The following is a 17,222-nucleotide window of genomic DNA, read 5'->3' as shown; positions in this document are numbered from 1 at the left end:
GCAGGAAGACAGTAGTGAGCTTGACACCAGAAAGCCAGTGTAGGTAACCATCACCAAGGCCTGGGCCAAGACCCTGGAGCTCCCTCTAAATAAAACTGAGGCCTGGAGGGTGAAGATAAGGCAGTTGGATGGACAGAAATAAAGCAGGTGAGCTTGGTGGAAGTGGTTGATGAAGAATGAGGGAGGAGTGAGACAAAGAGAGAGAGAAGACCTGTGTGTGTATGGCCTCAGTCACTGGGAGAACACAGTGTCCTTCACAGGACTGAGTAACACAGACAAGTAGAGGAACAGATCCCTGGAGCAGCGACAAGTGGAGGGGGCTGGGGCATATTCGTTAGAGATGACAGTTGACATCCAAGGAAGGTGTTCGGTAGGCAGCTGAAAGATTATGTGTTCATTGTGTCTGTGACAGGAAGGAAGGCAACGCTGTGAAATGCTGCCACAGAGTGGAATGAGTTAGGGGCTGACATATTCATGGAAGTTAGCAATTCAGTGAGTGGGGCTGCCATGGCATGAAAGGAGAGAAGGCTGGTTGGGGGAGAAGAGGGCCAGGAGATAAAGAGGGAGATTGCAGACAGTTCTGTGAAGAACTTTCCTGGCACTAGTGAATGCTACTTCTGTTCATATCCAGAGCAGATCAGTCAAACCAGGCCTCCAAAAATCTCCATTTGTGGTAGTATTTTCTTAATTAATTTTATACTCATAAAATCTTGAGGGTCATGAAAATTTCCTAATAATAAGGTAATATTGGGTGGACTTTGGCTGTATTCATATACCCAGTCCTGGTTTTGTTTTCTCCCATCTATTTGAGAAGAGCACTCTGGTTTCAAGTTTCTAGAATGTTTTAGAAGAACTATAGTTTCTGACATGTTTAAATATTTGCAAAATTGTCTTGTTTTGCCCCTCGTGTTTCTTATGCTGGGAATGGAAAACAAGCCTCCAGACATGTTCTGGTCAGCATAGGGAACAAGGGAATAGATATGGCCTCCTGGTGTGGACTTGCATATGTGGCCACAGTCGATGCTTGCATTCGCTTTTTTGACAACCAAGTGAGAGCCAACCTTCAGTCTAATCCCCTATGTCATTTTTATTAGAAAGTCTTAAGAACGAAGACCAAAGGGAAATAATTGCCTTAACCAAAGTTAGGGTGGAATTACTGGCAAACATGAATACAGTTCTTCAGACTTGCAAACTTGCTCATGGGCATTTAGTTGGCCATTCTTCCCACCCAGCCATGGAAGGTGAAGGGCATTATGCCACCAGCTCAAGGGAAGAGTGTGCTGAGGGTCTTGAGACTGATGCACTCAGATTCATGCACAAGGGCTTCAAAGTTAGCTGGGGCCTTAAGTTTTTGCATAATTTTCTAGATTTTTCTACCTTATGCATAATGATATTTATTTATTTATTTATTTATTTATTTATTTATTATTTATTTTTCTTTGGAGTGACTGAAAGCAATAACAATGTAAAAAGGAAACAAAAATCTCTCTTGATAGGTTGAGTTACCCAAATGACTCTACTAAAAGCAGCTTACCGAGCAGAAGTGAACTAAAATTGGCTGATGGAAAAATAAATGACAGCATGTGACTTTTCACCATATTTTACCCCAGTGATTCACTAAAGAAATCAGTGGACCCTTTTTGCCTCTGCAATTCTGAATTTGGTAAAATCCCAAGATGCAGATAATAAAAGGAAGGGGAGACCACATTTCTCTTACATGTCCTTTCATTGACCCTTGTGTGTTTCCTGAGGACCACATGTCTGTCCTTTGTACCCTTGCAGCCTCCAGAAGCTGGAGTCACTGACTGCCTTCTGCTCATTCATGCCACCCGTGAAGCTCCCTTTGTTATTTTTCTTTAAAAAATTCTTTTTATTTCATTTTTTTAAAATTTCAAAACTTACAGGGAATTCTAATAATTATTGAATCCCCACCTTGTGTTAGTGTGTGGTTTTATATACGTTATCTCCTTCCATTTATATAGTATCAAATTGGTATTATTAAAAAAAAAAACAAATTGATATTATTATCCCCATTTTAGAGGTAAGGAAACTGAGGCCCAGAGTGACCTCACTGACATTTTATAACTAGTGTCTTGAGACACATGGATTCAACCCATAACAGTCTGGTCAAAATGGCAGTGCTTTTCCACTACAACACAATGGCTTCTGCACTTATAAAGTACTTAAGTGCCCTGTACCCTTAGGAATAGGCTCGCATATTGTTCCAAAGGAAGACAAAGTCTATAAATGTGTGCCCTTAAGAAGGTAAGTTCAAACAAAAGAGAAAGGAAAACAAGTCAATGTGTGGAAAGAAATGTATAGCTCTAGACTCCCTACTTATCACTAGGCACCACCCTAATTTGTATCACTGGGTATCATCGTATGGTTAAAATCCACCACCAAAGCCCCCAGGTATCCTACCCATTGATACTTTGAAATCATACCTATCACTCACAAATTGAATTAAATCCACTTTTCTTCTCCCTGTGACATTAAGAGCATGAATAAATACGCAAAATATTGTTGACACCTAGATTGCTCATAGTCTGCACACAACCCTCACCTGCATTTTATTGGCCAGTGCAGTGTTGGCTCCCACCATATCCTTCCTTCCTTCCTCCCTCCCAGTCACTTTCTTTCTTTCTTTCTTTCTTTCTTTCTTTCTTTCTTTCTTTCTTTCTTTCTTTCTTTCTCTCCTTCTTTCTTTCTTATAGAATTTTAAATCCTTTGTCAAGGTTTAAAAATTGAGAAGTTTTACACTAATATTCCATCTTACCCACTTGTTTTACATTCATGAATATCATTATTACTTGTTATTAATGGATTCACTGTCTCCTTTAGCCAGAACAACTGTTTTCGACCAGTTTTCCTCTCTCTTGCTTGAACGTATGTGTCAGGTTCCATGTATTATCTAACACAAAACTGGCTTCACTCATTTTTACTACTTATTTGGCCCTTGTAGGGAATTACTCATTTGGCCCCTGTGTCTATCATAATTCAACAACTTTGGAAAGCAACTTCTTTTTTTTTTTTTTTTTTTTTTTTTTTTTTTAGTTGTCAGATTAAAAAAAAAACCATTTTTGGTATTGTGTCTTGCATCATCAAACTTTTTTCTCTGTTATTTGGAAGAGATTTTTATCCTTAGAGTGCTGTTTCTTTATTACAGCACTTTAACCCAGGACATCAAATTAAGGCAGACAAGGTGTCAAGTGTGTGAGGGAGGCAGTAGTTAGCTTTGATTGACAGGCTTCAGAATCAAACATTTTCACCCTGAAAATGAAAGTGGAGAGAAAATCCTAAAGCAAAATGGTTTCTTCAGGGTTGCATATGTGTTTGTCTGTATTCTACTTTGACTATGTGGAATTTGCTTTGAATTCTCTGCTTGAAAAGATATTGGAGTATGAAGACTCAAATTTTATTCTGTGTCTTTGTAACATTCATAGAAATCCTTTGAAACATAAACTAAAGTCTTATGCCCGGCCCTTTGAATGGCCTCTAAATATGGTACTCAAATAGTAGAAAATGGATTAGTGCATTTCTTTACCTTTTTGGCTACTTGACCTGAAGGGTATGTGTGCAGGTGAATATTTCATTTATTTATAACCAAGATGGATTGGTAGGTTTTTCTCCAAATCTCGTGAGTTGGATGCCAAAACTTAACATTTAATTTTCTGTAGTGTTTTGTATAGTAGGCGATATTCAATACAGAATCATAGCTGGAGGTGTGAAAAAATGGATTGACTTGTCTGAGGCTGCAGAGGGTTCAGGGACAAAGATAAGAACTAAAATGAGTATTATCACCACCATTTCTGAACAGTTACCATAGCTCAGGCACCATGCTAAGTGACTATATGATCTCATTTAATTTGTTCAATAACTCTGTGGTATAGACTTTATCTCCATGTTAAAATTGAGGACTCCATGGAATCTCAGAAATAAAATGATTTGCCCAAGTTAAAACAGCTAGGAACTGGGGACTTGGGCTTCCAGAACCAATCTGTGTGCTTCTAAAACTATGTCCTTGAAGCATTACATCACATTACTGCTGCCAGGCTTCCCAGTTAAGAATTTGGGATACTGTTTTCTTGGTCTCTAAACTCAGAGATGTACATGCTATACAATGCTAATGAAATATAACATTGGTTTTGAGTGTGTTTTGAGTGTTTTGTTGACTTCTTTGTGACTACAGAGAGACAACCAGTATGAATCTGCTTCTTTGTGTTGTTGTTACTTTGCCTTGAATGTTGGTGCGCGGTTCTGGGTCTCCCAATTCCCAGGCACAGGCAAGATGATCCATCCAGTGCTTAACTGAGGTTGTATAGGTGGAGAGTCCAGCCCACTCTGTGGGGTTCTCAGACTGCCCCCATAGGATTGAGTTTGGCTTGTCATTTTAAGTTGGTAGCATGCCTGATGGATGAAACATGGACATGAAAAATGCCCCATCATCTTTTCTAGCAGGGAACCTGATGCTCAGATCAGTAAAATGGAACAAGAGCATAACGCAGAGTTTGCCTTGCACGCTTAAAAAGGCTATTGAAGAATGTTGGTTACTATCTCAAGACTCGCTGTGGTATAAAACATTTTGTATTTTTTTTGCCCCGTCTTTCAGAAATTTCAGTCTTTTGTTAGTCATGAGTTTCAAATTATCATGTCAGGATGACATACACAATATACAGGCATCTTCAAAGTCTTAAAATATATGTGTATACATATATGTTAAATTTACACCAGGCTATTTATGGCACGCTTGTTAAATTTAGATGCAGGGTAGATACTGAGCATGTGACTGAGCCTCTGCCCCTTGTGTCCTGTGAACTTAGGCAAGTTATCTGATGTCTCTGAGCCTCAGTTTCCTCATCTGTGAAGGAAAATAATGGTACCCACTGCATAAGGGTGCTGTCTGGGAAAAAAATATCCGCTGGTATGTTTCTGGCTCAAAACATTCATTCAATGCCAGTTTCTTACCTACACTTTTATTCTCTCAGTTATTAAATGGTTTGTCCTTACCATGAGTCAAAAAACACAGCTTTAAAAAAGGGAAAAACAATAGCTTCATCCATTTATTTTTAACTTTTTTTTTTTTTTTTTGCCACAGGGTGACTAGTTAGTTCTCCAGCTGCATAATTAACAAAGACAAAGCCCAAGCCCTTAACTACCAACATCTTTAAAACATAGAGCACAATGAAAAGCAATAAACCAGTAACTCTAGAGACTTGTTTTTACCTAGAGTTAAAAAGGTGATAAGAAACATCCTAAGCTGATCAGAATCTGGAGGCAGGAGGCTGAAACAAGTCCTTGGAGTGATTTCAAGTGGGATTTGTGGCCCCTATTTCAAGTCAGTTACTGAGCTACCCAATCTCTTTGTGGCTGAGAGCCGATGTTTGATGTTACATCAGCACTGCATCGTGCAGGTGGGGTGCTGTTAGTACAGCAAGCCACAGCAAGCTCTGTAAATTACCTGTGTTTCTGGAAAGACTTAGGGAAAATGTAAATGCCACTGGTTTTTGGAAGCTGGCCAAGGATTTTGTAATTAGCATTCCAGTCTTTTGCATATGCTTATGAGATGAAGAGCCTTCTGTCTCCCCCATCCCTGCCCCCACCCTGCTGCTACAACCACCCAAATCACCTCGGAAAAGAAGAGTCTTGGAGAAGGAGTCCCTACATAATCCATATTTTCTCCTCTTTTTTTCTTAAATTTATGTTTTGCAGGACAAATGATACTGGCTTTCTTTCCTTCAAAGACCACTTGCCTGTCACTCAGATAGTTATCACTGATACCAACAGATCAAACTCAGAAGCTGCTTGGAGAATTGGTCCCTTGCGTTGCTATGGTGACCGTGAGTACTAAATGGAAAGAAGCTTTCTCTCTTCATTACATAAGCACAAGATGTTTTTATTCCCTTATCCCTTTTCCCTGCAGTGTCCCTCAGTCTTGAAAATTATTCACATGCCCATTGCTTTTCTCTATCCCATTCCAAAACAATGAATCACGCTTAAGGATTTTTTTTCATTTGCAGGGCACTTCTGGAATGCGGTATCATTTTACACAGAAGCCTCTTACCTCCACTTTCCCACCTTCCATGCGGAGTTCAGTGCTGATATTTCCTTCTTTTTCAAAACCACGGCTTTATCGGGAGTTTTCCTAGAAAACCTTGGCATTAAAGACTTCATCCGACTTGAAATAAGCTGTAAGTGCCCTCATTTATGAATTTAATGTAATGCCAACAGAAGTTCGTGTGTTATCTTCACCACTAACAACTAGTATATGTGGATACTATCAGATTAATAACTCTGGACATTTGTAAAAATAGCCATGATAATTTCTGGTTCCTTCTAATGCTTTTTGTTTCATTATTACCTATCGGTATTTAGTTGTTCTCTCTTCAAAATAGGGCATTCTTTGGGGCGCCTGGGTGGCTCAGTCGGTTTAGCGTCCTACTTCCACTCAGGTCATGGTCTCGGGATTCACCAGGTTCAAGCCCCACCCCTGGCTTTGTGCTGACAGCTCAGAGTCTGGAGCCTGCTTTGGATTCTGTGTCTCCCTCTCTCTCTACCCCTTGCCCACTTACACTCTGCCTCTCTCTCTCTCTCTCTCAAAAATAAATAAACATTAAAAAATTTTCAAAATAGGGTCATCCTCAAATCTCCATAGGTACCTATTACAGAGTCCTTTATCTGTCCAGGGGTACTTCTCACCTTTGACTTTAACCTTCCACACCCCAAAACTTTTTCAGTATAATTTCCATGGGAAGCTGAATGTGTTCTTATTGTGCATTCTATTCACATTTGGGGTCTACTTTTTTTTACTGTACTTTTGCTCTGAAAGTGATTTCCTGATTTATTTCCCACCATTAGGAGTGTGTGACTATCCAATCAGAATCCCCATTGTTTCTCTACCACTTGTACCTCCTAAATTTTACCCCAGGACGTGGCTCATTTTCTAACATCCCATCTCCTATATTCAAGTTGTATTCATTAATGATCATAAAGCTAAATGGAAACTAATAGAAATGCAAATGGCAAAATGTGCTAATATTGAACTCCTGTATATTATCATGCCAATCAAAATTTCCAATACAAAAAAGAAAAGACAATGTAGTACATGAAAATTTTCTAATTTTAAAATAAAAAGGGGGAAAACATCCCTGTGTATTGCTTTGTTCCGGTAATAGTCATATTCAAATGTCTGTTCATTTGACTTTATTTCTGCAAATTTGTGGATGACTTCATCAAAACTGATTATCTTCACATGTGCCTGTTCAAAACAGTATAATCAGATTTGTCCATCTATCTTCTCTTATACTGATCAAAGAATACTTTTACTTTGATGAAAGTATTTACTTTTACTTTTACATGAAAGTAAATGAAAAAAAGTTTTAATGAATTTTAAATGAAAAAAAGTTTTTTTTCTCATCAAGCAACAGACATGTAAATTTTAGGAAAGGTTTTAAACATAAAGATAAGCTTCATAGAGGGGCACCTCTGTCGCTTAGTTGGCTGGGCGTCTGACTCTTGGTTTCGGCTTAGGTCATGATCTCATGGTTCGTGGTTTCCAGCCCCGCGTCAGGCTCAGCGCTGTAGGTGCGGAACCTACTTGGGATTCTCTCTCTCTCTCCCTCTCCCTCTGCCCTTCCCCCACTCTCTCTCTCCCCCTCTCTCTGAAAATAAATAAACTTTAAAAAAATTAAGTTTGGTAGATATTCAAAAAAATATTTTATTTACCATAAATTCCAGGAGTTGCAATTCTTTCTACGTGTTTTCTTCAGAATCAATTCTAACAGCTTTTAGATATCTCTGCAATCATTAAAAAAATCCACTAAAAATTTTGCCTGGAAAATCCATCACAGATCACTATTCTATTTGGTAAAATCTCATAGAGTTCCTAAAGGTTTGTTGTTGCTCAAGCTCTCCTGGGTGCAGTTTGCGTCCACAAGGCCTGTGATAATGTGTATTTGTGTCTTCTAACAGTAGTCTTGAGTTAAACAATGATTGCATGATAATTGTAAAAATGAGAAATGAGAAGCTGAATTCTTACTTTTAAGACTAAGCACATATGTTTAAGTCTGCATGTTCAGGAGCCAAAGGTATATCTGGAGTTCTCTGCATTAACTTCCCTCTTGAATATAATATTTATTAAGTGGTGAGTAATAAAATGTGCTATTTGAAGCTTACATATACATTATTAAAAATTCATACTAACATCAGCATTTGTTAGAACTTAGACCAAGAAAAGGTTTTTTTTGGAGGAGGAATGTTTTTTTTTTTTCCCTGAGATTGTTTAGAATTGCTGTTTTTGGTTGCTTTCGCTGGTTTTCCAATTTTCTATACTCAGTGACTGCCCCGCCCCCCAACTTACTTCTTCTAAAAGAATGGGCTGTTCCTATCATGTTGCTCTTGTTATGCCCATGGCTGTAACTTGCACTTGTCATTAGATGCCTCATTTTTCTGTGTCTGAATTTTTTTTAATGTTTATTTTTGAGAGAGAGGGAGAGAGAGAGAGCACAAGCGGGGGAGGGGCAGAGAGAGAGGGAGACACAGAATCTGATGCAGGCTCCAGGCTCTGAGCTGTCAGCACAAAGCCCCACATGGGGCTCAAACTCACAAACCGCAAGATCATAACCTGAGCTGAAGCTGGACACTTAACCGACTGAGCCACCCAGGCGCCCCTCATTTATCTGTGTCTAAATGGATGCTTTCTGTATTTGATTAAGGCAACTGACCCATATTCGAATAATGATCTGACTGCATGAAATACCCTTGAAAGTAATGTCTTAGCAACAGAAGCTTGGAAATTTCAGAGCTTTAGGAAAAGAGCCCAAGCGCTAGCTGGAGGAGATGACTGAGGTGTTTGCACCAGTCCTTTCAAATCACCAAGCAGCTAAGTGTTTCTTTTGCAGTTATAGCACAATACGTACAAGGAAAGAGATCTTCTTAATTGGTAGTTTTAACCTCCTTTTACTCCAACAATTTAGACTATTAATGGGAGGAAGCTCTTGTGGCTTTAATGTGAAAGAAGATCTCTCATATCTAACTTGGCCAGGCTCTGAAAATGTGGAGTTGAGTGCCAACCTTTGCATAATATGGATATAATAACCTCAATGTAAATTTAATAAAAATCAGACCCCGAGGCCTTTTGATTCATTAAAGCAGCAGCAAATGTCATGGCATATTATCACAAGGTAATGAGCAATGATTTAGTGTTAATTACATTTCAGTGTCCAATTTGTTTGTACTTTCTGGTACTGTATTTTGTCCTTTTGGTTGTATAGAAATGTTGAAATGCAGGTGGTATTAAATTTGGTGAAAATTTTAAAATCTATTGACATGATTGTTTGCTGTACACTTTTTCACCAGGTTGAAGAGCGTATATGTTTTGGAAACAAGATTTTATATAAAAATTTTAAAGTACAAGACTTCATGATTTTCAGAATATTTTATTTTATTTTATTGTTATTATTTAAAAGGAAAAAAATTGGGGGCGCCTGGGTGGCTCTGTTGGTTAAGCGTCTAACTTCAGCTCAGGTCATGATTTCACAGTCCGTGAGTTCAAGCCCCACGTTGGGCTCTGTGCTGACAGCTCAGAGCTTGGAGCCTGCTTCGGATTCTGTGTGTGTGTCTCTCTCTCTCTGCCCCTCCCCCATTCATGCTCTGTCTCTCTCACTCTTAAAAATGAATAAATGTTGGGGCGCCTGGGTGGCTCAGTCGGTTAAGCGTACGACTTCAGCTTGGGTCACGATCTCACGGTCCGTGAGTTCAAGCCCTGCGTCGGGCTCTGGGCTGATGGCTCAGAGCCTGGAGCCTGCTTCTGATTCTGTGTCTCCCTCTCTCTCTCTGCCCCTCCCCTGTTCATGCTCTGTCTCTCTCTGTCTCAAAAATAAATAAACGTTAAAAAAAATAAAAAAAATGAATAAATGTTAAAAAAATTTTAAAGGAAAAAAATTGAAAGGAATCTTGCATTTCTTATTAATAGCTGCACTCATCCTATACCTTTTCTGCAGATAGAATGTTCACCCTAAGGGGTTCATGACAAGATACTTCTACAGATCAGCTACTTATAAAGGAAATGGTCTTTAAACACATGAAGTGGCTCAGAATAGATTTCTCTTCCATCCCCAAGGAGTGTTCCTCTATAACTATCTGAACAGAAGCTTCCAAAGTTGATAAATCCATGTTGTTCGACAGGAAACAAGAAATGTCTGTGAAATTTTCAATCCATTTCTTTCTGGGGCACTTCCAGCTAACACCTGTGAATTTTGTAGTGTTGACATTAGTCCGTATTCTAAAAGAAGCAAGACATTTTACAATGTCCTCAAGTCTTATTAGTGCATCTATTTCAAATGAGACTAAGAAAAGAAAAATCAGCTGTTTTGGCCATTATCTCACAATGGCTGTGCCCGTGGAAATCAATATTTTGGAGTAGGTGAGGAAGAGCAGAAAGAAATGGCTGTTGAGAGTCGAGGGGGCCATATTGCTTGGAACCCCATGTGGATTCAATGTGGTACCATTACTCTGTTTAATTGTGAGCATGTCTGTCACCCCTTTAGTGGTTACTTGTGCAAAATGGGGTTTATGACACCCATATGCGAATCAGACATATTTGGCTGCAATTAAAAGAAAACTCAGGGGCGCCTGTGTGGTTCAGTTGGTTAAGCATCGGACTCTTGATCTCAGCTCAGGTCATGATCTCAACGGTTTGTGCGTTCAAGTCCCATGCCAGGCTCTGTGTTGAAGGTGCAGAGCCTGCTTGGGATTCTGTTTCTCCCTCTCTCTGCACCTCCCCCATTCATGTTCTCTCTCTCAAAATAAATAAATAAACTTAAAAAAAAAAGAAAAAGAAAAAAGAAAACTTGATCTGAACTGGCAGGTACAAGGATGGGAATTCACTGGTACTGAAACATGCGACTAAGTCCAGAATTGGTGGGGCACTTTATTTCTGGTTGGATTCATCAGTTTAATAATGTTATCTGCGGTTTAATTTATTTCTCTTCTTGCACTGACTTGTGAATATCTCCCTCAGTCTAAAGCTACTGCACCCTCACAGGAGGGCAACATTTCAACTGGTGGGAAATCACTTCTTTGCCAGCTATCCACACAATCCTGCTGATAGGCAACTCACTTGACCCCCTATGACCAATGCTTCTGGCCATGAAAGGAAAGATTGCTGAGTGGTTTTTCTAAGGCCCACCTTTACACCTGGAAGGGGGACTAGCTTTCCCTAAAGACTATAAAGGAGGAAAAATAATTTCCTTCTTAACTTTTCAGTTCTTGGTTGAGACCCCTATAATAAAAGAGTGACAAGAGAAAACAAACGAAAGTTTATTGACAAGCGCACATCATGTGTTCATGGGAGTTGTATAGAGAAAAATGAGTAACTCAAAGCGATAGCCTAGAACTGCAGCTTACTGGGGTGCCTGAGGGGCTCAGTCATTTAAGCTTGCAACTCTTGATGTCAGTTCAAGTCATGATCTCGCAGTTTCATGAGTTCAAGCCCTGCATTCGGCTCTGCACTAGCAGTGCAGAGTTGCTTGGGATTCTCTCTCCCTCTCTCTCTGTCCCTGCCCCCACTTGCACCGTCTCTGTCTCTCTCATATAAATAAATAAAATCAAAAAAGTATAGAAAAAAAGAACTACAGCTTATTATATAGCATGTTCAACAGGGAATAATAAATTTATGGAGAGATAATCGGACAAAAGAAGGCAGTTTTAGGTTTCGAACAGCAGAGATTAAGACTAGTTAGTAAAGTTTGTTATGCAGAGATGTTTGGTAGGCTGATAGAGTCTACAGTTGTCTCCAAGCAATTAACTTTTGTCCTGGTAGAGAGGAAAGGAAGGACATCTTTGTCAATTTATGACCTGCCTTACATACACCGGAGGAGAGCAAGGAGTTTTTCCTTGTCTCTGCTTCTTCTCAGTTGCCTTCACTCAAAATCAACCTGATTTTAAAGTAGCATATTTTGGGGTGGCATATTCTGCTGGCCTTCAAGCCCATGGAAAAAGTGAGTGAGATATACATATTTCATATATGTTATCTGTATGGAAATATATGTGTGTGTGTGTGTGTGTGTGTGTGTGTGTGTGTATGGAGATATATATATGAAATATGTGGATAAAATATGTATACATGACATACATCCATATAGATATGTAATATATATATATGTGTGTGTGTATATATATATATATATATATATATATATATGTATGTATATCGGGGGGAAGAGAGAAAGAGACTTGAGTTGTGATGTTTAGTGGTATCATATCAAGAATATTACCAAAGAGATTACCAAATAGGATGAGAATTTGAAGATGGAATCCTCAGATCTCCAGAGAATGGTAAAATTAATATTAATAGTAATTAGATTTATACATTTATATGATATAATATAATATAGTATAATATAATATAATATAATATAATATAATATAATATATAATATATTCAGACTAAATTATTGAGTGTCTTCTCTGAATAGACACTGTACTAAAAATTTTACATTTATTACTTATTTTGCTCTCAAACACTCCTGTTGATGATCAAGATACTGCGCTATGATTTTCATTGTTCAAGTCTTACTCCAATATGCAGATGAGGAAGGTGACCCTGGTTAGTAACCCGAGTCACACTGCTGCTAAGAGTCAGAATCCAGAGTCAATGTACCTCTCTGTTCCTTATTCTGCTTTGCAACACTTCCTCAATGCCCAAGAATGTTAAGACTCAAGAGAAAATAGAATTTTCTTTGTGATTTGAGACAGAAGACATTCAGGAATTCCTTGAAATTTTATGCAAAGGGTATGTGTTTTTTTCCTAGAGTTTCCATCAGATCATGTCTCCAAAAATGTTTAATGATATTTCATCTAGTTCATGTTTTTCATTTTATCAGTGTATGTGTGGAAGGTCAGAGAGGTGACTTCTTCTTTGTCCATAAATGGTCCCTGGGATCTCTCTCATGCCCCACATGGGGTGGGGGCTGAGTACACCAACATGGGGTTCAAGGAAGGAAGAACTTTATACAGGAGACTCTCCTTAAAAGTTTTCTTCTCATCTTCTAGAAATACTAGCTAGATAGTCTCTTGCACTTATGCACTTTCCTCCACTTAACATGTCCCTTCTTTCATTCTCTCTCTCTTCCTCTCTGTCTCTCTCTGCCCCTCCCCCACTCATGCATGAACTCTTTCTCTCTCTCAAAATAAATAAATAAAAATTAAAATAAAAAGAAAGTACTTTGTGAGCTCATTGGATTTCATTCATCTGTACATTCTCAAGGCCTAGCACAAGGCCTGACTTGGTAAAAACTCATTGAATGCTGAGTGCTACTTTGGCTTTGTCTTCAACCAAAAGGTGAGCAAATGATGAGGGAAGATATTGGTGAGACATGAAGGAGAAGGGAAGTCCAGGGGGTAAATTCATGCGGGAGATAAGGCTGACACAGGGCTTCTGGTTTTCCCGTCTAGGACCATCGGGTGACGTCCATCCTTCCAACAAATAAGAGCGGGCTTACGTTTGCTTCTGGTGCCCTCCTCAGAGTCACTAGTCAGTGTTGGAAGTATCACTCATTTACTTAGATTATTCTTGTTCAGATGTATTCAGGCACTTATGTTATATATTCTAGGTTTTGACCCCTCCTCCCCCCACTGAATAGGTTTGGAAGACAAATATATATTTTTTTTTTCCACAGGAAGAGTAGGTTAAAAAATGAACTCCAGGGACACATCATCTGGATTTAATTCTTGACTCTGCCCCATCTGGGTTAGGACAACTTGTCAGCTCAATTCCCTCAGGGGTAATATGTTACCTTATGACACTAGTCTTATGAGACTAGAGTGAGGCTTAAAATATTAAGGAGTTCATTCATGGAAAATGCTTAGCAGAGTGTCTGGCTCATGGTAAGCACTCAATAAACAATTAGCTGTGATTATCGCATTACTGATTCCCCCCCCCAACCCCAGTTCTAGGGGGGAATGGGTGAACAAAGTAGGTCCTAAATACTGACCTAAATAAAATTAAATAATAATAATTTTTAAAAATTCCAAGGAAGTTAATACCTGGGTATAAACCAAAAAAAAAAAAAAAAAGAAAAAGAAAAAAAGAAAGAAAGAAAGAAAGAAAGAAACTTACAAAACTGCATTGAATATATATGGTGTAACATTTTAATGAATGAACCTTTAGTTGGATGAGAGCTCCCTATATATAAGCCCTGGTGGTAGGTGTCCAATAAACCAGGTGTTCATCTACAGTTTGTGGACTAGTTGGGGAGACAGACCATAAACAGATCATTATACAACAGAAGGACAAATGTTGGAGCAGGGATAAGCCCAGACAGGAAGCCTAACAAGGAAGGGGGGGGGGGGTCACGGGGTGACGGCAGATACAGCAGTAGAACAAGAGCTCTGCAAAGATGTGCTGTCCACGTAGAACTTAATATCCACAAGACCAGCTTCGCAGGAAGGCTTTTAGAAAAATCTTTAACATTTTCCTCTCCAATTCTCACCAATCTTTACCTGTTTTCTATAAAGAGAAATAAATTGAGGACCCAGTTATCTCTCAGTTAGTGTTTATTTGATCTCAAGATATATAGTGCTGTGAGGTAGCATCTGTGGCCTGAATAAGAAACAGGAAATGGCTCAAAGGGCCAACTTCACTCTTATTTAATCTTTTAATTGCTGAACCCAGTTTGTTCTCTTCAATTCTGTCTGGGTTTATGAGCCGAGGCATTTAGCTGAGTTGTTGAGCCACGCCACTGCTATAATAGACATAGCTATCACTTTGAGTATGTCTCGTGTGCCAGGCGAGGTCCTGTGAACTTCGTCAAGGTTAATTCATAAACAACCTGACAATGAGGTACTGTTTTTATTCCCATTTTTCAAATGGGAAAATTGAGGTGTGACAAGATTGAAACGTGCCTTAAGTCATGGTGGTTCCAGAGTCCATGCTGTCAAATCCCATTTTAAGGCCTCTACCTTACTGCCTTCCCTTTAGGTCAAGGTCCACACTGACCAGAATGCAAAACAGTTCAATCCTCAGTTACTTGCAAATTCTGCCTACTGGGGGCTTCTTATAATGAGGCTCATTCTCTGGGTTTAAAGGCTGAGGAGGAAGTAGTCTGGGATGGTTATTGGACCTTTGGGATTACCTGATTACTCAGATGTGGAAGTTGATGACTTTGTCAAATATATACCCATGTCCTGCTTTAGGTATAATGTAGAAGAGGCCAACCAAGGTGCTGAGAAGGAAGGAAAGGTCCTGCCTAGGGAGGCTTCAGTGACTTAAAGGGGACTGTCTTCTTATTGACATCAATTTATAATTTGCCTCTCCACAGCCTTCAAATTTAGAAAATTCTTATGTAGTAATGGAAACTATGAAAAGACCTACTCACTAGAGAAAAATGGAGAAGAATTCTACTTTTGGAGTCAGCTTCTTTGTACTGTGTTGTACTTCTCTGAACTTCAGTTTTCTCATTCGTAAAATGGGAATAAAAATGATGCCTTTCTCACAGGGATTTCTTTGAAAGATTCAAATGACAGAATCTTTGGGTAGTGCTTAGCATGGCACTCAGCAGAGTTCATTGTACCTGTTGTACTCCTGCTACTTCTCTTTTTTTCTCTCTTGCTCAATGGCTATGTGGCCAAACCACCACCATCATCCCCACCATCATCATCATTATCATACGTGTTATTACCCCTGACTGACTGACCCCTGGCATGTGTGAGATGCAGAACTTTATCAAAGGGCAGAAAGGGTCATGGGAGGTGGATGGGGGCCTGTGTTTGATCCCAGGCACCACTACTTGCAATGACACGTCCTTGAAAAAAGCACTCAAACTTTCTGAGTCTCCTTAAAAAAAAAAGTCATAAGATTAGCCTGAATGATTCTAATCACATGTATGAATGAAATAACATAGAGAACACTAGACCTCCAAGGGTGTCAACCTTCTCCCAGCGGGAATGTAGCTGGCTCACGAATCCAGTATCTACAGATATCCATGAAGGGCATAGTTGAAGCCAAAATAGACCCAGAAAACCCAAAGCCTTGGTGCCAATGAATGTTTATCAGATTGGCATTTCTGTCCCTAGCCCCTATCCTATTGGCTGAATTCTCACAGTGAGTGAGAAAGAGCTTGGGACTTAGTATTTGGAAGTTTTTACTATTAACACTAAGTTCGATGTCGTAGAGATTTCAGCTGGAGGCCTCTTCACCTCATACTGACGCATAGTCATTTATACCATTCATTCAGGTTGTGTGCCATTCATTCACTGACGACTCCCCTCAACTTTCTACCTATTTCTCTTGTTGGTTTCAGCTCCGTCTGAGATCACTTTTGCCATTGATGTTGGGAATGGCCCTGTAGAGCTCATAGTTCACTCTCCTTCTCTTCTGAATGACAACCAATGGCATTATGTCCGGGCTGAAAGGAACCTCAAGGAGACTTCACTCCAGGTGGACAGCCTCCCAAGGATGACCAGGGAGACTTCGGAGGAGGGCCACTTCCGATTGCAGCTGAACAGCCAGCTCTTTGTAGGTAAGAGACATTTTGAGGCCCCTCTGTGCTAAAACCCTCCAAGATCTCTGCATGACCAGGCCCAAGGAAAATTACGATTTCGCTTCAGACCTAAGTAATGATTAAAATATATCCTAAAGCACTCGTAATTGTAAATGTGATTTTATAAATCCTTCTTTTCTAGCTTCATGAGCCACAGAAATAAGAGATTATGCCACCCCTTAGCAAATTTTGAGGTGGTCTCAGACTCTTTCTATCTTTCTTCCTTGTGCATATTATCTTCAGGTGTCTGAGGAATCCTATTGTTTTTCATTCTTACGGTCAAAATCTACTCAGAGAAAAATAATATATCAGCTATTTACACTTCAGTAGATGTTGTCTCTAAGTCCGTGAGCCACCCTTCACCCTTCCTAGTGATACGTGACTCCTGATTACTGTTGATAACTATGCAGTGAAACATGTTACAGCATCTCAGAGGGATGTGTCGCCAGGCTTATGGTGGGGGAAGGGACTATTGTTTACCACGGGCTTCTTTGATACTCCCTGAAACAACATCATGAAGGTGGTTGCCTTACACTTGCACAGGAAAGCAGGCCTGGTTCCCGAGCTGACATCTCACCACTGGTCAGTCCCTCCTGAGACTCACAATCAGCCTCTAGATAGGTTATTCATCCAAACTGATCGCCAGTGCTGACATCAAGGACTGGAAAGCCTCAAATGTCACTT

General features: G+C 39.5%; 1 protein-coding gene across 6 annotated transcripts in view; it reads left to right on the top strand.

The window, feature by feature from the left end:
* The window catches only part of CNTNAP5 (contactin associated protein family member 5), an 801,874-nt gene that overhangs the window by 656,609 nt on the left and 128,043 nt on the right, over positions 1-17,222 (top strand). For all 6 annotated transcript variants that reach the window (XM_027056014.2, XM_027056013.2, XM_053214870.1 and 3 more), the window contains 3 exons: positions 5,710-5,837; positions 6,018-6,188; positions 16,299-16,517. In XM_027056014.2, the coding sequence (XP_026911815.1) occupies positions 5,710-5,837; positions 6,018-6,188; positions 16,299-16,517 (518 nt within the window). The remainder of the gene's footprint in view (positions 1-5,709; positions 5,838-6,017; positions 6,189-16,298; positions 16,518-17,222) is intronic.

This window comes from Acinonyx jubatus, chromosome C1 (assembly GCF_027475565.1).
Source record: "Acinonyx jubatus isolate Ajub_Pintada_27869175 chromosome C1, VMU_Ajub_asm_v1.0, whole genome shotgun sequence".
NCBI classification, from domain to species: Eukaryota; Metazoa; Chordata; class Mammalia; order Carnivora; family Felidae; genus Acinonyx; species Acinonyx jubatus.
The sequence above is the reverse complement of the archived record's forward strand: the minus strand, read 5'-3'. Positions and strand labels throughout refer to the sequence as shown.